This window comes from Cydia splendana, chromosome 20 (genome assembly GCF_910591565.1).
Source record: "Cydia splendana chromosome 20, ilCydSple1.2, whole genome shotgun sequence".
NCBI classification, from domain to species: domain Eukaryota; kingdom Metazoa; phylum Arthropoda; class Insecta; order Lepidoptera; family Tortricidae; genus Cydia; species Cydia splendana.
This window is the reverse complement of record NC_085979.1, coordinates 14,267,425-14,289,295: the sequence shown is the minus strand read 5'-3', so window position 1 is coordinate 14,289,295 and position 21,871 is coordinate 14,267,425. Positions and strand designations below refer to the sequence as shown.

General features: G+C 42.5%; 1 protein-coding gene across 9 annotated transcripts in view; it reads left to right on the top strand.

The window, feature by feature from the left end:
* LOC134800529 (dystonin) overlaps positions 1-21,871 on the top strand; it is a 288,922-nt gene that overhangs the window by 223,261 nt on the left and 43,790 nt on the right. For all 9 annotated transcript variants that reach the window (XM_063773000.1, XM_063773005.1, XM_063772999.1 and 6 more), the window contains 33 exons: positions 332-530; positions 1,134-1,361; positions 2,086-2,223; positions 2,556-2,779; positions 3,220-3,420; positions 3,904-4,104; positions 4,576-4,678; positions 4,959-5,066; positions 5,631-5,774; positions 6,426-6,531; positions 6,862-6,990; positions 7,173-7,330; positions 7,758-7,889; positions 8,337-8,449; positions 8,801-8,942; positions 9,171-9,337; positions 10,262-10,421; positions 10,889-11,085; positions 11,577-11,767; positions 12,149-12,273; positions 12,784-12,944; positions 13,402-13,526; positions 13,745-13,944; positions 14,421-14,615; positions 15,379-15,606; positions 16,078-16,212; positions 16,731-16,970; positions 17,627-17,797; positions 18,451-18,645; positions 19,247-19,378; positions 20,071-20,204; positions 20,850-21,042; positions 21,330-21,556. In XM_063773000.1, coding sequence (XP_063629070.1) covers positions 332-530; positions 1,134-1,361; positions 2,086-2,223; positions 2,556-2,779; positions 3,220-3,420; positions 3,904-4,104; positions 4,576-4,678; positions 4,959-5,066; positions 5,631-5,774; positions 6,426-6,531; positions 6,862-6,990; positions 7,173-7,330; positions 7,758-7,889; positions 8,337-8,449; positions 8,801-8,942; positions 9,171-9,337; positions 10,262-10,421; positions 10,889-11,085; positions 11,577-11,767; positions 12,149-12,273; positions 12,784-12,944; positions 13,402-13,526; positions 13,745-13,944; positions 14,421-14,615; positions 15,379-15,606; positions 16,078-16,212; positions 16,731-16,970; positions 17,627-17,797; positions 18,451-18,645; positions 19,247-19,378; positions 20,071-20,204; positions 20,850-21,042; positions 21,330-21,556 — 5,502 coding nt within the window. The remainder of the gene's footprint in view (positions 1-331; positions 531-1,133; positions 1,362-2,085; positions 2,224-2,555; positions 2,780-3,219; positions 3,421-3,903; positions 4,105-4,575; positions 4,679-4,958; positions 5,067-5,630; positions 5,775-6,425; positions 6,532-6,861; positions 6,991-7,172; positions 7,331-7,757; positions 7,890-8,336; positions 8,450-8,800; positions 8,943-9,170; positions 9,338-10,261; positions 10,422-10,888; positions 11,086-11,576; positions 11,768-12,148; positions 12,274-12,783; positions 12,945-13,401; positions 13,527-13,744; positions 13,945-14,420; positions 14,616-15,378; positions 15,607-16,077; positions 16,213-16,730; positions 16,971-17,626; positions 17,798-18,450; positions 18,646-19,246; positions 19,379-20,070; positions 20,205-20,849; positions 21,043-21,329; positions 21,557-21,871) is intronic.

The following is a 21,871-nucleotide window of genomic DNA, read 5'->3' as shown; positions in this document are numbered from 1 at the left end:
AACCCTAAAACACGATCAAAGCTGTGGATCTTTGCCCAAGTTGACTTATGGACCAGGTAATGCGAAAACCCTGAAGAGAAAACAGATCACAGTATGTAAATTTTGCTAAGGGGTCGTAAGTGTTACAAGCTACTTGAAGACTTCTTTTAATGTTTAATGCATGGGATTTCATGCGTTCCAACCAAATCAAAATTGTTATTCTTATAGACATTGACAATGATGGTAGCTTGCTTTGGTCTTACAATTTAATTTTAATATCTGTTTTCCGCGCGCCGCTACCTTTAATTTTGCATAATCAGAGGACAACCATATAAAACGGCACCTTTTCCAGTAACGAGCTGAACACGTTCAACACTTGGATGGAGGGCGCGTACCGCACGCTGGAAGAGAAGGAGGCGGCGATATCGAAGCTGAAGAACCTGCCCGGGCAGAGCGAGGACGTGCGCGAGTTCGTGTCCGACGTGATCGCGCACCAGGCCGACCTGCGCTTCATCACCATGGCCGCGCAGAAGTTCGTCGACGAGAGCAAGGTATGTAGACCATCTTACTTACGGAACTGGGGCCTTGCCATGATGTCCTTATTACGATTCTGTTTAGGACCTAAACTGAATTGCTAAACGACGGAGTTATGCGAGTTATATAGCTCCATCCTTTAGCAGAATCGCAATAAGGACATGTTGGTAAGGCCCATGATCTTAAACCATGACAATTGACCATTATTTGTGGGAGTCCAAGTGGATGGATGCGACGGCCAGGACTCTCATCATCGCTGCCTTTTTATGTATCCCTTGTATGAAACAAGGAATCTAGACACGAAAAGAAAAGAAGAGTAGCAAGAAAAATGTTTTAAATGTTGTAAAAATACATGTTTTATGTGCCCATACTTACGTAAATGGTTTGTTATGTGTCAATACATTAAACACCTGAAGAACGCTTACCTGTGATGTACTTACGATATGGCTTTGTAACGCAAAAGTTTGATTCGTAAGTAGTACAAAACAAATTGTAAATGGTACTTCAAATCCAGACCAGTCTAGTATGGGGTATAAAAATTACCCCAGTGTGTCCAGGTTGCATATATCTAGTTTCGAATCATCATTATCATCTGGCTATTAATCTCTTTGTAATTCCAGGAATTCCTTACAATCCTGAACGACTACCGCACATCACTGCCCTCTCGCCTATCGCACATCCACCCGTCGGGCGACAGCGCGCTGCGCGAAGCCGCGGCTCTAGCCAGGAGAAGGCACGCGGAGCTGGCGGCGCGCGCGCAGCGCCTGCAGGAGAGGCTGAGAGGCGCCGCTGACGTCACCAAGCAGTACCACGACGCGCTGGACCGCGCGCAGCGGTGGATGAAGGAGGTACTAACATTATATCAATTACTCTATACACTTGTCAATTATAACCAAATCCAATCTGCCAAATCCTACACCGGAACATGCGACACAAATGAAAACCGCCGTGTCGCCGAAATAATTTTTAGCTTGTAAGATTTTTACTATTGTATGTATGTTAGTTTGTAAGGTATGTATCTATGGGCCTTAGTTGCCTGATAATAAATGATATTTAATTTAATTATTAATTTATAAAACTTTGGCATCAACATACAAAACTTAAGCTATGCAATCGTGAATTTATCTCTAACTACACGTATGTGATTCACAATTTTAAGTTTAGGCTTAAGGATAGGGTAGATGTCGCTAGGGTCCCCTAGACCAGTGTTTATCAAACTTTTTCATGACGCGACCCCCTTAGTACGAACAAAATGTTTCGCTTATGTATTGATTCAATGCTGGCAGAGGCTTCGCCGACCCACTGTTTGAAAAACACTGCCCTCCTAGACTCATATGGTGGAAAGATTCGCTGGCTATGGACGAGGTCTTGGTGGCTCAGTTGGCAGAGCGCTGGAGTATCGATCCAGAGGCCGTAAGTTCAAGTCTCCCCCAATGCAGTAATTTTTCCACTTTTAAATTTATTTTAAGCTGCATCGTTCGCAGACGTTTCTGCTTGTAAAATTAATTTAAGCCTAAGGACTTCTGAACTTGCTAATTTTATAATTGGTTTGGTTGGTTGGTGGTTGGTTAGGTTGAACCTCAGGCGCGCTCGGTGCTATCAGAGCCCGTCGGCGGCGAGCCTCGCGCCGTGGAGACGCAGCTTGCACGCGCTAAGGCGCTGCACTCTGAGATCTTAGCGCAGGGCCGCCTCGTCGACAACGCTAAGGACGTAAGTACTTGACATTGTTGATACACGTGTTTTTCAATTTGAAATACGCTCGCATACGGTGTAAGGGCTATGTTATATGCAAATGGGCGAACTTAACCGACCTTCCCGTGCCGCACGTCACACAGATTTTGATATTTTTGGTTGAACTGTATTGGTATTATACCGAATTATTTTAAATTCGTATTAGTATTTAATTTTGTTTAATTTATGACGAGAAAATTGGTTTCCTGACTCTTGTTATAAAAGGCCTCGTCAATGCTTCGGCTTCTAAAACTACACACGTCAAATACTTTTGGGAGTATCTGCTTTAATAATACTCTATCGTCCAACAGGCATGCGACCAGCTAGTCAAATCCCTGGAAGGCAACCTGACACCAGCAGAGATCCGGCAGCTTGAAGTCCCGGTAATAGACCTGACGGCGCGCTACGCGGAGCTGACGGGCGCCGTGGGCTCAAGATGTCAGGAGCTGGAGGCGGCGCTGCTGCAGTGCCAGGGGCTGCAGGACGCCGCCGAGACGCAGGCGCAGTGGCTGCAGCAGGCCGAGACCCTGTTCAAGTGAGTCTCGTTTTTGCAACACTTTTGCTGCTGCCTGTAGCTTAGAAATGAACAGAAGAATCTTTTTATCAGTTTTTGAAAATAACTTGCGTGATTCTAGACATTTAACATTTGAAAATAGCGGCCAAGTGCGAGTCGGACTCGCGCACGAAGGGTTCCGTACCATTACGCAAAAACGGCAAAAAAATCACGTTTGTTGTATAGGAGCTCCATTTAAATATTTATTATATTCTGTTTTTAGTATTTGTTGTTATAGCGGCAACAGAAATACATCATCTGTAAAAAATTCAACTGCCTATCACGGTTCATGAGATACAGCCTGGTGACAGACAGACGGATAGCGAAGTCTTAGTAAACGGGACGTTTTTACCGTTTAGGTACGGAACCCTAAAAAGGTATAGAATGGAAATTTCAATGTACTAATTACACTCTGATTACAGGACGCAATCAAAACCAGCGTCCCTCATCCGCGAGCGGCTCGACGAGCAAGTCCGCGAGCAGCGCATCGCGCACGCGTCGCTGGAGGCGCGGCGCGCCACGCTCGCCAAGCTGCTCGGCCAGGTGCGCGACGCCGCCGCCAACCCCAGCAACGCCAGGATCGCCAAGAAGCTGGAGCAGAGAGCGGAGGATATTTACAACAGGTATGTGCAGTCGAAACTGTTATGAGTAGGTGTCTCAAACCTGTCAGTCGTTTTTTTTTCAACCCTAGCAAATGACCTAAAACTGAAAATTGAAGTAAAATACAACATGCATTTTACGCGATAACAGTCCACGCTAATACATTTGATTCGATCGTTCTGGACCAAAAAGGCGGTGGGTAATATACAGTACACACACACCCATACGCCCATAGAACCCATAGAGCCCGTAATACACCCATAGAAGGGATAGAAGGGTATTTCTAATTAACGAGAGAAATGATGAATTATATCAAAAAATTTCTTAACTTAAGATTAAATGAGAAACAACGTAGTAATTATTTCTACAAGTTTTTCGGCTTTCTTCATGACTTGACTTTGTGAATTCAAAGATTTATTCATAATTAAGATTATATTGTATTACTAACAAATGATATGGGCTTCTGTCTGAAAAAATAAATGATTGATTGATAATTCCTCCCACAGATACGAGAAGCTACTGGAGCGCTCTACGAAGCGCAACGAGTTCCTGGAGAGCGTGTGGAGCGAGCTGTCTCACTTCACGCAGCTCGCCGGCAAGCTCGACGCCGCGCACGCTCAGCTGCTAGAGCAGGCCGACTCCAGGGAGCTGGCGAGGATGAACGCCGATGAGCTACGCTCCAGGCTGAGCGACCTGGCGCACTTCAGGTTAGTTCTCACTACTGTAACTACCACATTAGGCTTGAAATTATGAGCTTCGATAACCGACGTCTTATTCTTGATGATGGCATAACACATGATTGATGATTAAATGTCAGCGAATTTGGCTCACACAAGATGTTTAAACGCTCGAACAAAGTGAAATTCTAATTATGGTAAATGGTCTCATAAATAGAAGCTTTTGATATTTATTTGGCCAGGATTAACCTTTTCGACGCCAACGACGGATATTCCTAACCGCAGGTCCAACGCCGAATACGGATTAATCCGTCACTGACCACAGAGCAACATAGACCTACGTGCATATGAATAAAGTTCAACATCAGTTTTGACACTTCGGTAACGTGGCGTCTGAGTGACAGCTTTTGTGTTTGACACGGCGTCGAAAAGGTTAAACCACGCAGCATTCATATTTACCTCAATACGATGGATTTTTTTTAATGGTAATTGATTTTACAGAGACGTACAAATGCCGCTGCTGGACGAGTGCCTGCAGCAAGGCAAACAGCTGATTTCGAAGAAGGATGTCACCGACACACACGTCGTCCGTGACAGGATGAAGGTAAACAACCTTGTAACTCTTTGATAGCTATTGCTTAGGATCAGTTGCGCAAAAACTGTCTGGTAACGCAATAGAAAGATTTGCTCTGTACAAGCAACACTCCTAACTGTATACATCGGTGGACCTTATTACAAAAGGCATAAAGTCCACTGATGTACAGCTAACATTATGGGCAATGGGTCTACTGTAGATCCAAAACCACTCATCTTCCATCCTTAAATGGGTTTATGCATATAGATGTGAGAGTATTATGGTTAAATTAATGGCTTGTATGTGTCAGCTCCTGGAGAACGCATGGCGCGACTTCAACACGTCGCTGGAGGAGAAACAGAAGCTGTCCAAGCAGCGCGCCGACCAGCTCAGCCAGTATGAGACCCTCCGCGCTCAGGTGAGCCCACATTACACTATTTATTACGACATTTTTACTGAATAAATACCTAGTGGCTCTGTGAGCTGTAGACCTCGCGATAAGCTTAGAAAATGAAAAGTGAAAAATACTTAGTTCATTGAATCATTATTACAGTGAACTCACAATGGTCTTAAGCGCCATAGACTCTATTGGTGCTTAAATAATTTATGTCAATTTCCACATGTTGAAAAATTTTCAAAAACTATATCGACAAAAAATCTATTTAATCATGATATCCGGTCACAAAATATCACGAGAATCGGTTGAGAATTGCGACCTGTTGAGGAGAATATCCGGACATATCAAAGCTTTTTTGCCTGAGTTAAAACGGAGACCTTCGCTAACGCTTCGGTCAAAAATAGCACCCGCACTCAAATTCTTTTGCATGGTTGATGAGCCCCGCTGTGCGGGTTTGTCATTTCGGATAAGTAGTTTAGTTAGTGTAGAGATATGATATGAAAGACAAAAAGTAGACTTTTCAGATAGTCACCTAAGTTGACTAAGTTACTGGTATATTTGAATAACATAAACCATGATTCCCAGGTGTTGGAGTGGCTCCAGTCGTTCGAGAACAGGGTCGGCCGCCTGCAGCCCGTGGCGCTCGACCTGGAAGTGCTCAAGCAGCAGGCCGACGAGCTGCGACCGCTGGCTAAGGAGTACCGCGACTACTCCATTACTATCGACAAGGTAATATTCTAAGATTTCGTACGTAAATACGACCATCTTTCACTTTTTTACATTATTATATTCTAAGATTTCGTACGTAAATACGACCATCTTTCACTTTTTTACATTATCCCCGTCCTATGAGTCTCTAAAACACTAATTTCTTGATTACATTGCTCCAACATAAGCAAGCTAAGTGAAATTTTGATACGTAACAATGGGAATCACCAAATCGGGAGTCATGGAAATTCAGGGGAGAGGCCTTTGCCCAACAGTGGGACACTCAAATAGTCGATATTAAACTTTCGTGAGACATGTTTTAAATTGTTTATACGACAACGGTTTCACTCACTTGAATTTTTAGTCGCTATTGGCGACATGTTTAGCGACTAAAAATTCAAGTGAGTGAAACCGTTGTCGTATAAACACTCAAATGGGCTGGAAAAAAAAACAATGGGACCAACATCAAAATGTTTTGCAATTAAGCCCCATTTATTGCATGCAATATTCGATACATTGCTAACCACAGAGTACAATGAATTAAGTTGAGCGACTAATTCAAGTTCTTGATCCGTCTAAATGGGGCTTCTAGTTGTGTTTTCTGACCGCTATTTTGAAAGCGATGATAGTTGCAGCTTAGTGTACTGAAATAACGAAAAATCAATTAAATAGGTGAACGAGGCAGGAGCAGTGTACGAAGCCCTGACACGTGGCGACCGCGTGGACAGCCCGCACCGCAAGAGGCAGCTCTACAGCCCCACCAAGCGACAGACGCCAGGTCAGTATTCTCACCTATGTTGTGACAATTAAGTTTGTGGTGGATTAATATCAAATATCTTTGTATCAAGTTTTGGTTTCTTTATCGACGTTTGGATGTATTATTTATAAAAATCATCAGACTTTCTATATTATTGTTGATAATAAAATCACTTATCATATTTATATTAAATATAGTGATGTGTTATGTTATGTAATTTAGATGTAAATAGTTGTAAATATGAAGTTTGTAATTGCCATGTAAAACTATGTTTTATAAAGGAATAAATGAATGAATGAATATTAATTGAATTTATTTACCAAAAATTTTTGAATTGCGTTTTTCTTGCAGTACGCACACTGGACGGTCGCTCGCCCTCTCCAACCAAGGGCCACGGGCTGGTGAGCCCGGGATCTACGCACTCCACCTCAAGTGGCTTCTCATCTCGCCGCTCGTCCAGCGACCAACTACATCTTGAAGGTAACATTCTCATTCCAAAGAACACGAAAGAAATTCATTAAAAAGATGAACTATTATTCGCCAACGTCCCTTTTTTGTATTTTTTCCTAACCAGAATCATTACAACTAACTTGAACTCAATCTTCCGTGTTTTATGTGAATAAGGGTTAAGAAGAAGTGTTAACTGTTGTATTTTATTACAGAACTGTCGCCGGTACAACAACAGCTGTCAGAGATCAACAACCGCTACAGTCTGCTCGGAACTAAACTGGCTGACCGCCAGGGCGAGCTCGACTCAGTCCGTGAAGAGCTGAGACGCCATGAAGACACCATCCGCAACACGCATCACTTCCTGGACAAGGTACGTGCAACCTAGAAAACGATTAACTAACCAAATCTAGCAAACAGCATAAATTACTAAATTAAAAAAAACAACATTACGCAACATATCAACAAAATCCATTTTATTCCAAAATTGCCTAACATCATTTTGAAAAAGAGCTGCAATTCTTTAAACTGCTGGATCGATTTCTATGAAACATAGCTAAGAAACACCGCAAGTTAACCTGCTTTCACGTAAAAAACTGCTTCGTAAACGGTCCATTCGTTGGAGAGCTACGATGTCACAGACAGACACTGGCATCAAACATACGACACCCCTCTTTTTGCATCGGGGGTTTAAAACACAATATGGTGCCGTGACCAGGATATTACAGTTCCTTAGTCTTACGAGAAAATAATTGAATAAAACAAGAATTTAGTTGACATTCCTGTGTTGTATTATTCAGGTCCAGAGGCAACTGCCAAAGGATTGCGTCCCCAACACGAAGGAGGAAGCCGACAAGACCATCAAGCAAGTCCGCGCCGTGCTCGAAGAGATGTACGAGAAACAGAGCGCGCTAGATTCCGCCAAGACTCAGGTATTTTGGATTCTTTTTACCCGACTACGGAAACGCCTAAACGATGGAAAGGCAGATTGTGTTTGTGTTGCATTCTTTGTGTGTGTGTCTGTGCCCTGCAGGCCAGCAGTGGGACACTTAGCTATTAACCTAATAAAAATAAAATCTACTGTAACGTCAAAACTACCTAGTCCGGTTTGATAGGTGGGGTTACAATCGGTTCATTTTTATAACCCGACTTATCAGGACAGTTAAGGATGTCTAACTTTTTACTAAACTTTCTGTCTTTGCACCGTCATTGGATCTGCAGAAGTACCAAAATTAAAAGCTATGTGATAATTATAACAAGCTTGCAATTTAATTCAAAGAACGCAGATAAGGAAAGAACGAATCGACCATTCACGTCTTCTAATTTAAAAAGTAGGCTATTTTTGATTGGTGATGATATATTTGGTATGTTTCGTATAGGTTCGCGAGCTCCTGAAGCGCAAGCAGGGCGTGGCGGGCGCCGACCGGCTGCACGACGCCATGGAGGACGTCGTGTCGCGCTGGAGGAACCTGCACGACGCCTGCAAGGACAAGTACATATCTGAATTCATTTACCAGCCATTTACAAGTTGTATAACAAATTCACAACTTGTATTACGAGCAAACGTCTCATAATTAATAAAATAATGTCCACATGTATCAAATAGTTCGTGATAATAGATGAGTTGTAAAGACTAAGAAGAGTTTTAGGGCACAAGAAGAAATTGGCAATTGAAGTAGCTGCGCTCTTGACATATTTTTTATGGTAACTGAACTTATGGATATTTCTTAGACTATTCAAGTCCGTTATTTGACTTCTGCTTTGTTCACATTTAAGAACACATTGTTTATAATATTCTAGTTAAATCACACGATATATAAACGTATCCCTATCATTTTACCAGGATCCGCCTGATGGAAGAGGTGAAGGACTTCCAAGACACGCACAGCAACCTGTCCTCGTGGTTACTTTCCAAGGACCGCATGATGACTGCGCTGGGACCCATCTCCTCAGACTCGCGCATGGTGCAGACGCAAGTGCAGCAGGTATGTACTGACAGATACTTAATTAACCTCTAGCGAACCAGAGGCCAAAATGACAGATAAAGACAAACGATTCATAGCTAATTAAAGCCAGTAACGTGTTTATGAGTAACGCCATTTGTTTAACTTAAATCCCTTATTGACTTTACTATTTATACTACTTTACTAAACCAACTCATAGACCTGCGAGTTTTGTATATCGTACAGAAAACTAAAAGCCACTATTTCCAGGTGCAAGTCCTTCGCGAAGAGTTCCGCACGCAGCAGCCGCAGCTGTCCCACCTGGAGCAGGTGGCGGCCGGCGTGCTGGAGCGCCTCGAGCCGCGCTCGCCCGACGCAGAGAAGCTGCGCACCAAGCTCAAGGACCTGCAGGACCGCTGGAACGATCTGCTCAACAAGTGAGTTACATGGCATGGAATAAGCAGGGCGAGAAATATGATTTACTTTCAAGCAGAAAAACTATTCTTCTTCCTTAAATGGAATAAATTTTCGATTACGAAGTAATTATAATGTAGATTGAACGCTAAAAATACTGGCATCAATATCAAATTACCTCATGTAAGGAATTTGGCTTAGTCTGCTTCAAAGGCTACAGTCGGTTTTCCATAGTAAGTTGGCCCTTAAGTCAATTTGATTCGGGTTTTTTTTTGTGAGTACCTCTTATGGTGAAGGATATTTTTGCTGAGTATCAACATCCTACTAGTGACAGTTTTTGACTTATGATTTTATTGTATTTTTTCTTTAATGTATAGTTTTTCGGGATGTATTCAAGCGAATTGCTTCAATTTTTTAAATAGTGTTCTTTATTTAGGTATGCATCGATACTCAAAAAACGAATACCAGTAGTCATATAAAAAAATAAAATAAAAAAAATAAAACAAAAATAAAACATTTTTTTTATATTGTGGTGAAGTAGTGACACCTCTAATTTTTTTAGAGGTTTTTTATAAAATCATAAGTCAAAAACTGTCACTAGCAGGAAGTTGATACTCAGCAAAAATATCCTTCACCATAAGAGGTACTCACAAAAAAAAACCCGAATCAAATTGACTTAAGGGCCAACTTACTACGGAAAACCGACTATGGCCTTTATGGAAGTATTTTAAATGACTGATGTATTTTTCATATACCTAAATTGTTAAATCGTCGTTGCGTTAAATAACGTTTAAATTGTGAATCACTAGGAGCACTTAACTTACCAGTATTGTGTAGAGTAAGACGTGTGTCACTCCTTATTTTTGCTATTAACCTACATAGTATGGTCAACAGTTTATTGCGTGAATCTCTTGTACTTGGGTACTAATTTATATCTTGTGATATAGACTGGAGCAGCGTGCCTCAAGCTTGGGCGCGGCAGCGGACACGTCGCGCGAGTTCGACGCCGGGCTGACGCGCCTGCGCGACGCGCTGCAGACCATCGGCGAAAAGCTCGACGACCTCGCCATGGAGAAGGAGCCCGAGGAACAGCTCAGGAAGATCGAGGTGCGTTACACTTTGGGTGCCGTGACCAGGATACCACTTGTTCATATATGAGCTTTTGTAGATTTTGTTGACTGTGGCTATACATTTGACTTTGAAGTAAATATTTGTAGATCTAAGTTCCAAATTATGCTTGAATTTCTAAAATAAAGTATTTCTCTGTTAAATTAAGAAAATAACAGAAGATTTGACCAATAAAATAAGGTTAGGTCACCACAACCTTATATTTTGTTCCGCTAAATTCTGTGAACAGGTTTTTGACGAAGTGTTTCGGAATTTGATGATATTCTTGTTTAGCATGCAGAGAAAATTTAATGATATGTCGTGTAAAAGGGGTTTAAAGAAACTAGACGTTCGAATCGCCCGTGCTACTGACGCATATGACTCTTAAAATGGCAGTTTCCTTCTTAAAACTGGCTGCTACTATCCATAAAAATCAACACTATACTAATGGCCCCTTCATTCGTTAGAACCTCGAGCGTCAACTGGAGGGCCAACGGCCGCTGCTGGCCGACCTGGAGGCGGCGGGCGCGGCGCTGGCCGACGTGCTGTCCGACCCGGCCTCGCGCCAGGACATACAGAGCAAGCTGGCCGCCGTCGGCCGCCAGTACGACAACCTGCAGAGGAAGCTCGACCACAGGAAGGCGGAGATCGAGGCGGCGCTCAAGTCAGTATCGTACATATTATGTTATAAAATTTGTGGTGTTGTAAATTATGAATGACAAATAGTTTACTCACTCCACCAACCCAAGCCGAAAAGTTCACTTGATATATTTTAGATCAACTATAATTCATTAAAAAACTATGTAACCTCTTGTGCAAAATAATACAAAGAAACAACAAAGAAAGGCAGTTTTTCGGTTGATTACTAAATTAGTAGACAACTAGTCAATTACAAGTTTATCAAGCCAACAAGAAAGCATGTTGGGAGAAATTCTGTAACATAACGTCTAACCCCCTTATTCATAAACGCGCTACAAACCTCAATTAGCTAATAATCGTTTGTCCTTATCTGTCATTTTGACTTATGTATTTGTAAGAAAGGAATAAAACATAATTTAACTAAATCAGTCCCGTAAAATTGTATGTATAAGGGGGTCATTTACTTAGAAGACCAGTTCCTTAATAACGTTTATAACATGAATATTTCGTATTCAGGGACGGCCGCAACCTGGAGGAGAACGTAGCCCGCACGCTGGGCTGGCTGCAGTCCGAGCTGAACTCCCTCCCCGGCAAGCTGCAAGTGTCCGCCGACAAGCACAAGCTGCAGCAGCAGCTGGAGCGCCACGAGCCGCTGTACCGCGAGGTCACACAGCGCGAGCACGAGCTCATCATGCTGCTCGACAAAGGTAACGCTAACCTTCAGTAATTCTCAATCAAAATGTGCTGCTTTGTCTCCGGATAACGAGGTGCTGCTGGCGTTATGGTACTATTAAAATGGTCCTTATTGACAACGTCAAAATGATACATTTTGCATGAAAACATCTCTCACAATATCCCTCGAAAATCGGCCAAAAGTATGCAAGCAGCAAGTGTTCAAGACATGTTGCACTTTGAATTTAGCCTTTAAACAAGGCAAATTTGTGATTTTATAGTAATGTCAGTATAGCACATAGTAGTATATGTTTAGCTACAGAATAAATACCAAATCCTCTAGATCTCGACTGTTCTGATATAAAAGCTAGCCATAAAATTACAAGATTAATTTACGCAACACTCTCTTTGTTTAGGTCGTGAGATGGAGAAGAAGCCCGCCCACCAAGGCTTACGCAAGGACCTGGACCGCGTGCAGACGCAGTGGGAGAAACTCAAGCGTGAGACCCACGATCGACACACTCGTCTACAGGCCGCTATGGTAAGGACATCTCTAACCATATTCTTGCTTGATATTTTTCATTGATTAATATATTGCCTAGGTATCCTACCGACTGCGCCATGTCAGGAGATATATAAACGACCATTACCGTGCATAGACTACATAGTTTATTAATATTTAGCTAAGGGCACAAACAAATCTGCAGTCAACATAACAAAACCATCTATCAATGTCAACTAGATAATGTCGTTCTGTCACATGATTTGATTACTACGAATACTAGTTGATTCGTCTTTATGCATGGACACAATGTAAGATGGTTACAACATGAAATCATCTTATTAGCCCTTTATCGCCCACTGCTGAGCATAGGCCTCTCTTCTAGTACGCCACTTCTCCCGGTCCTGAGCTAATCTCATCCAGAACATCAAATCAACAACTGTAAACCGAAGATCTATAGTACCTATGTGAAGGCGACCTAGGACACTTTTATTTAACATCGTATTATTCAAAAATGTATATTATTAAATACTTGTCATCCCCTTACAGGAGCACTGCCGTAAATACTCAAAGGCGCAAGAGAACTTCCTCCCCTGGATCTCAGAGGCAGAGGAAAGAATCAGCAAGCTGCCGCCCGCCGTGTTCACCAAGCGGGACGTGGAGAAGCAGCTGCGGGAGCTGCAGAGCATCAGGAACGACATCTGGAAGAGGTACGTACCTCTGTCTCTCTCACACACATACACACGTGTCTGAGTACCATTAGCTAAGTGGGTTTCGTTAAATTTTCTGTCTGTGAAAGTATCATGTCAGTTATGATGATCCTAGATACGATAACGATAACTCGTGAGGTTTTTCTGCTTTTTTTGTGGTTTTACAAAGTTATGTCTATGCACTTGTATGCGTAGCACAAAAGCGCGAGCGCCGCGACATTATCTCGCCTGCGAGATAGACTACCTGTCTTTTTCTAACTGTATGTAATTAGTGAGGGATGGCTAATCTATCTCGTGGGCGAGATACTGTCGCGGTACTTCTGCGCTGGCATTATAGCGCGATTGTTGTTGTTGCGAGGTGTTAAAATTGACAGTGTCTTTACGTAGCTGCCGATTTAGTCATTATAAACTATATATTTGGCGTGATCTCAAACTAATATTGATGATATGTGGTCAGGTCTGGTGAATATGAGAACAACAAGACGCTGGGCGAGACGTTCATCTCGGCTTGCGACGTGGACCAGGACATCGTACGATCTCAGCTCGACAGCATGAAGCAGCGATGGGACCGCCTCAACAACGGTGAGATCTTTTTACTATATTATTAGGGTGGACTCTCTCATTATCTAGACATAACATTAAATAGTACATTGTCAAAGAGTTTAAATAATTAGCAATGAATTCTTGATTCTTAATTGACGAAGTTGATTCGAAGGGATAGTTTGCATACCTAATGCGGGTTGAAAAAAATAGTAAATTCGAAAAAAGACATCAAATAACCATATATTTGTCCCTAACAGAGGTATTCCAACAAGTGGAATTCCTGGAGTCGACGGCGCGCAAGCTCGGCGAGTTCCAGGAGCGCGTGCGCGCGGTGGAGACGCCGCTGCAGCGCTGCGAGGAGCGCCTGCAGGACGCGCTGGGCGCGCCGCCGCAGCAGGCCGCCGACGCCGTCGCGCGCGTCGCCGACACCGTGCAGGCGCTGCGCGCGCCGCTGCAGGTAACCCTGCCCACTGTAGCCTCTGTTACAGTGTCTGTGTCTGTGTGTTTAGGTGTTGTCGACTATGTGTCGGGTGATGGCACACACACACACACACACACACACAACACAGAAAAAGACAATGATGATCGACCAAATGTTGAGTGCGCGAATTTGATTTTGAAGAAATCGGCAGTATCTATTTTCTTGTTTTCAAAAAGTTTGAACGTTCAATGCACATATTTCTGTGTTGATGTTGCTAAATTAACACCGACTATAATTTGCTCTAACTGAAACTGTTTAGTTAATATGAATAGTCACAACCCAATTTATCAACTCGATTATTCAACCAATACCATAGTTTCTCAAATATTTGTAAATCAATTAATTAGTATTTCTTCAGTTCAATATTTCTGGTCATTTACCAAAGCATTTTTTTTACCGTTTAATCCTTTGCCGTTTGCAGTTATTCTTAAAACTAACCTCTTTGTTGACAGAGCGTAAACGCGGCAGTAGACGATATCGTGACGATGGCGCACGAGATGGCCGGGCCGGACGCGGCCGGGCGCGCGCGGCAGGTGCTGGACGCCACGGCGGGCGCGCTGGCCGAGCGGCTGGACGAGCTGGACGCGAGGGCTGGAGACGCCCGAGACAGACTCGCTGGCGCTGCTAGCGCTATGACGCACTTTCAGGTACGGAACGGCACGAGTATTATTTTTATGGACAGATCTTAAACTGTTCTAAATGACATAGACTGATCAGTTATATTAGTAGGACAGAAAATGCAGTAGCTCTGTGACAACTAGTCTTACTCAAATACAAAAAAACCGGGCAAGTGCGAGTCGGACTCGCGCACGAAGGGTTCCGTACCATAATGCAAAACAAAAAACGAAAAAAAAAGCAAAAAAAAAAACGGTCACCCATCCAAGTACTGACCACTCCCGACGTTGCTTAACTTTGGTCAAAAATCAAGTTTGTTGTATGGGAGCCCCATTTAAATCTTTATTTTATTCTGTTTTTAGTATTTGTTGTTATAGCGGCAACAGAAATACATCATCTGTGAAAATTTCAACTGTCTAGCTATCACGGTTCGTGAGATACAGCCTGGTGACAGACGGACGGACGGACGGACGGACGGACGGACGGACAGCGAAGTCTTAGTAATAGGGTCCCGTTTTACCCTTTGGGTACGGAACCCTAAAAAAAAAGTTTTTTTAATTTACATGGATTGTTTTATGTCTTAATGGTGTTTTTAAGATACTTCTGTATAATCTAACAAACTGCTGTTAATGGTTTGCCTTTATTCGACAATTTTGTAAGAAAGAGGTAAAATTACTGAACAGTATGAATTAATAAGGGGAAAATCTCTACGATGCGATAAGCAGTTTAAGTTGGCTGATTTTTAATTGTGACCGTACTTTAAACCCCAAAAACTAATTCAATCTTCACTTTCAGGAGAAAGTCAAGAGCCTATCAGCTGACCTGTCAGACTTAGAGAAGGAACTAGACACGATGAAACCGCCCGGCCGAGACATCAAGACCGTCCGCCAGCAGCTGGACGACATCACGCGCTTCTACAAGCGGCTGGAGCGAGCGGACGACGTGGTCGCCGACGTGCAACGTGCAGCTGAAGGACTGGTCGACAGTGGGTACGCGGGTGACGCTGCCAAGACTAGAGACCAGGTGAGGAACTACACTAACTACTCGTATATGTATAAAGTCTTATATACCTACTATAAAATCATTAATTGTAATTAATTTTGATCTTATTGTAAATTGTAATTTTTAACCAACGTTGACAGTGTATGATCAGTACCATTAAATCAATATATCTATCTATCTATCTATGATTATCTGGGCCATGATTCGACTTTGAGTTGGGTATATTTCTTCGAAAAGATAGGCCAGACAGAGTAGATGATCTTTAGTAGCTTATTTCAAGCAATATTTCCCTAACTATCACATACCTGGGATAATGGATCCCATTAACAATAGGATTTATTTCAATATGAATGTTCATTATAACTATGAATTATTGTTTCTACGTTCTCTGTCTGAAAGGGCAAAATACTCACATAAGTAAATACTTCAAATTTATTGTGATTTTACTCCGATAAAGATACAAAAATATTCATACCAAATGTCCGTTCCCAGGTTGAAGGACTCCGTAAACAGCTGGGCAAGTTGGACGAGCGTGCCCGCGCCCGCGAACAGGATCTCGACGACACACTCAGCAAGCTCGAGGCCTTCTACAAGGCCTACGACTCCGTCATGGACGACGTTCAGGAGGTAAGCACAACATAACTTAGCTTAGTATAAAGATAAACTAGTTTGGCAACGCTTAAATCAGCCAAAATTTACTCACAACTTTAATCATATCAGAAATCGTGCTAGACATACGTGTGCAATGTAATGAATGTGTCAAAATAATAAAGCGTAGATTCGTATCCTACCGGCTGCGGTCTTCAAATGAATGTTAGATTCAGGACTCAATAACACACATAAGCTGGCTATTAGACTGAATGATTGTATTCAGATATTCAGAAGCAGTGGCAATCTTAAGAGTGTCTTGAAATTGTTATACACGCACAGCGCTATGTATTTTATGCTTTGGTCTCTGACTGACGCCTTGTGTGTCTTAAATGTCGCTGTGTATCTATAACCGCTGTGTCGACGTCAACCGGCGATCAAAACTTTTAATAACGACTCATAAAACGCACGCAGCTATCTTTTTTACCAGATTAACATACATTTTTAAGTTGAAGTTCTCATTCAAATACCATTAATACCACTATGTATTCCCCCAGGCCTCCGAACAAGTCCGCAGCCTCAAGCCCGTATCCTCCGAAGTGGAGCAGATCCGCGCGCAGCAGAAGGACTTCGCGGAGCTGCGTCGCCGCACGCTGGAGCCGCTCGGGCAGAACGTGGCGCACTGCAACAAGATCGGCCAGGGGCTCGTGCGCTCCGCGCTGGCCGCTGTCTCCACGCAGCAGCTCGAGAAGGATCTCGAGAAGATGAACGACAAGTGGAACGCGCTCAAGGAGAAGGTGAGCTAAGTTGTGTAATAAATACAATAATCAATGATGCTTTGTATTCAAGCATTCATTCTGCTATCAAATATTAAGGATGTTTTCATCATCCTTTGCATCCAGCTGGCACTAATGGAATTAACTGTATGATCACTCATATCACCTGTGACACCTGTATCGGTATACATTCAGAGCCACCATTTAATTGGTTAATGTGATTCATACATAGATATTTTCATTCACTTATTCATTCTATTCGTGCTAGCTCTTGTGAATCGACCAGTACTTTGCAAACATTGATGGAAATGGATTGATGGATGGAAACTTGTGGGAAGAAAAGCCAAAGGAATTCCCCGTATGAATACACTTATGCGATGAACAGTTAAACCGTTGATGACATTATACATGACACTACAAACTTCGTCGCAATAAATGAAGATGTTATCACACGTTCTATGCATACTTTAAAGTCTAATCTTGATCCCCCGTACTTACACTACTTTCAACTATGAAGCAAAAGATCATCTGTAGGGCAAAGATGGTCGCCTCTTTATCTTCAGTCACCTGTCACGTTCTAACAAGAATGTAAGTGCGAAAGTGACGCATGACATGACATCATGCTATCCGTTCTGAATGAAGACTTCAGACTATTAATCTATATATTTCGTCAATAGATGAACGAGCGCGAGCGCCGCCTGGACGTGGGTCTGCTGCAGTCCGGCAAGTTCGCGGAGGCGCTGGCCGGCCTCGACAAGTGGCTGTCCGACACCGAGGACATGGTGCGCAACCAGAAACCGCCCTCCGCCGACTACAAGGTCGTCAAGGCGCAGCTGCAGGAACAGAAGGTATGGTCTTAGCTCATTTAAACCCTTTGTTTATAATCAACAGAATGTACCATTACCCTCCGCGATTGTTGCGCCATTTAGGGTCCTAGCTAAATTGGTTGTTCAATACTTACGCTATAGAATTCCCAATTTAATAAGAACCCTAAATGGCATAACAATCCCATGTGGTGACTGTACATTTTGTGAGTGCAGATGGAAACAAATCAGTGAAGTAACACGCAGCACAACGTAATACATTTGTCATGAGCTGTGCTTATTGATGTAGATAAGAGAACACGCGACGTTTAATTAGAAATTTACCTCCAGTTTCCTTCCAGTTGTTTCCCCTGGCTGTTCTTTACGGCGCTTACAAAGTGTACATGTCCTGTTTTAACATTGTTTTCTTCAGACAAAAATAACACGGTCCTTATATATTGATAAAAATATGTATCCTACTGACTGCGCCAGTTAGGTAACAGCAGTGCACGACCAAATTGTATGTTCTTCTTCTTTTCGTGTCTTTGTTTCTTGTTCCAATAATTTGATAAAATCATCGCAGTAAAAGGATTAGCCGCTCAAACTCTAGACTGTGCCACCGTCATAAAATCATAGAAAGCAGTGCAGGAAGTCTCCTTTCAAGCATATCAATCATATGTTGTCTATTTTGTTAACAGTTCCTGAAGAAGATGCTGATGGACCGCCAGAACAGCATGTCGTCGCTGTTCGCGATGGGCAACGAGGTGGCGGCCGGCTGCGACAGCGGCGAGCGCAAGGCCATCGAGAAGCAGCTCAAGGGGCTCATGCAGCGGTTCGACGCGCTCACCGACGGCGCGCAGCAGCGCATGCTCGACCTCGAGCAGGCTATGAAGGTATTTACTATTAACGTTTGGCCCAGGACTGGTTCATTTCAAATACAGCCACAGAGAATCATAATGTCTTTGTCTTACGCTAGTACTAGCAACCAAAAGAAAGGGATGAGTATAATTTTACTGGTTCTTGCTGACTGACAAGTTATGTTTGCCAGACTTTATTTCAAGACTAAGTCTAATGGTGTGCTCGAAGTGAGGCCTATGCTCAGCAGTGGTATATATAACAGGTGACAGCACTGACAGGTTAAATATGATGATAATAAACTTACTGTGTAACATCGTTAGATTGTAATCACTAATCAAATATCAAAAATCTTAACTGATATTTGATAAACTTCGTTCGCTACACGACAAGTGATTTAAAATTGGTCTATGTTTTTTTAATGTCATCTCACTCTTGGGCAAAGATCCTTTAATGGAAGTCCATAAAACCTACCACTAAATCAACAAATGTGAACTAGGAAAGAGCAAATTCCATATCAAATATACATAGTTCAAACATCATATTTAAAATGGCTTTAATATAATAAAGCAATTGGAAATCATTTCCCATTTTAGACAACTTCTTTGTGTAAATATACTCATGAGTGTAACATTGCAGGTTGCAAAACAATTCCAAGAAGAACTGCAGCCCCTAGTGGAGTGGCTGACCACCACCGAACGGAAGGTCAAGGCGTTGGAGCTGGTGCCCACCGACGAGGAAAAGATCCAACTCAAGATCAGAGAGCACAAGGTACGGTACTATAAAATAATACTCTGCAACTACCGCGATATAATTTCTTTGTTTTTACCTTAAATTCCGACGTTTCAGCTGAGTTGCACCAGTGTGTGTGTGTGGTGTGTGTGTTGTGTAATTAAATACGTGTACAAAACGCGATAGTTTAAAGTGTTATAGTCTGCTACTAAATAAAACGGAAATACACACGGTCCAAACGTATGGCGGCATATAGCGTCATTCAACCCTTTTCCAGGCATAGTACGATTTATCGACCACATAAGCGCCAATAGAATTTCAACCTTAGCAATCCGATTTAAGGTTGAAATCGAAGAATAATGCCGACAACCCATCACGGAAAATCGACGCAATACTATGACGTCGAGTTGCGGAAACCAAGCTCGCGATAACCTATAAGGTTGAAATTAGATTGGACTTTCGGAAAATGTGACTTGTCTTCAAATTAATCAATTATAATCATTTAAGCTGGAATAAATTTGGATTTTTTGGATAAAGCTTGTAGATTAGTGCGGCTGCGGCCTGGAAAAGGGTTCGTCGACTACTGACAAATATGCAGATACTTACAATATTTTTCCATGATTTATGCGTGTTACCTTTACCGTAATACATTGTCATTTATCATGATGTTATTGTCCGCACGTTATATTGTACCTCTTTTACCTGCAAACTCACCGCGTATCTGGTTTCAGGCGTTGCACGACGACGTACTATCGAAGCAGGGCGCCTTCCAACAACTGACGGAGACGGCGTCGGCGCTGATGGCGCTCGTCGGTGACGACGAGGCCGCCGCGCTCGCTGACCGCCTGCAAGCTGCCACTGACAGGTACATATACCTTATACCCAATAACAAGCTGCTAGTAACAACACTGATAACAGTATGGGAATACCATACCCTCACTGAAGTTCAGTCTGATCGGAGTTGAGACATGGACAACCTGTCGCCTGTCAAAATTACAAGTAAAAATCAAGTCTCCAGCACACGAATATTAAAAACCGTTTGTCCACATTACCCATTTAACGAATTCTTGCTTATTTTGGTCTCATAGTAATGATAAGAAAATATGGAAAAACTCTAGTGGTTGAGAAGAACTATATATTACTAGACCTATAGATCAGATGACCAGACTGATGAATTGAAGAATTTAAGTTACAGAGTATGTAGTAATGATGACTATCGTTTATTTGGGCTAAACAGTTTGATTTTGTTTAGTAAGTATATGACATTTATTTCAGTTTAAATTGGCTGAATTGGCTTTAAAATTTTTCTATGTACCATCAGGCTCCCTCCGCGATTGTTACGCCATTTATGGTCCTAGCTAAATTGGTTGTTCCATACCTACACTTTGGAATATCCAATTTAGCTAGAACCTAAATGACGGATCACGGAGCGTGATTGTACTTAGTTGTAGCGAAACACATCAATCAAATTTTATGAGATAGCCGTTTACAATGTTTACCCTCTCCCCAGATACCAAGCCCTGGTGGAGCACAGCCTGAACATCGGCGAGCTGCTGGACAACTCGCGCAAGGGGCTGCGGCACCTGGTGCTCACGTACCAGGACCTGTCGGCCTGGATGGACGGCATGGAACAGTACCTCGCCAAGAGGAAGGTGCTGCCAGTGCACATGGAGAAGCTGCTGCGGCAGATGGACGAGCTGGCCGTGAGTACCGAGTCCTACTGACTTGTTGGCGGTAAATTTCGAACTCTGTACAGAGATGAATACGATTCAAATTACTTCAAGCCATTATTTCCAAGAACTTCATAAAAAGCTCGCCGTCGTATTTTTATTAGCGATACCTAGCGTTGGAATTATTAAACTGGATATCTGTGCTTAAAGCATTGTGTTTGTTTGTGACAGTTGTCATCGGTGTACAATATTTACTTTTTATATTGAAAATACTGTGTTTACTGTAAATTTTTAAACCTTATCGATACTGTGTTCTCCAGGAAAAAACCGAAGAAATATCCTCCAAACAAGAGGCCGTCGACAGCACCGTGGACTCCGGCCTCGAGCTGATGAAGCACATCTCGGGCGACGAGGCCCTGCAGCTCAAGGACAAGCTGGACGCGCTGCAGAGACGTTACAACGACCTCACCAGCAAGGGCGCCGACCTGCTGCGCATAGCCTCGGAGACGCTGCCGCTTGTGCAGCAGTTCTTCAATGCCCATAACAAGTTAGTTTACAGTGCTATAATAATCCCTTGCGATGCTATATAGGGTCAGCAATGATGATCAGAATTGTATTCTAAATTTTAAAACGATTCTGGACCTTTTTTTTAGCTCTTTTACAGGCTTTTAGATCAGATGAAAGTGACTTCGTTTTACGTTTTGTAGGTACAGTCTACTGTAAAAATTTGGGTGTAGTCAACTTATTCAATAATATGTCCCATAGTTCTTAATTCGCTGACATAATAGAGACATATTTTTGAGATGATTTGTGCACCCATATTTTTATATTTGACTGTACATATAAAGGCTAATCTCTGTAC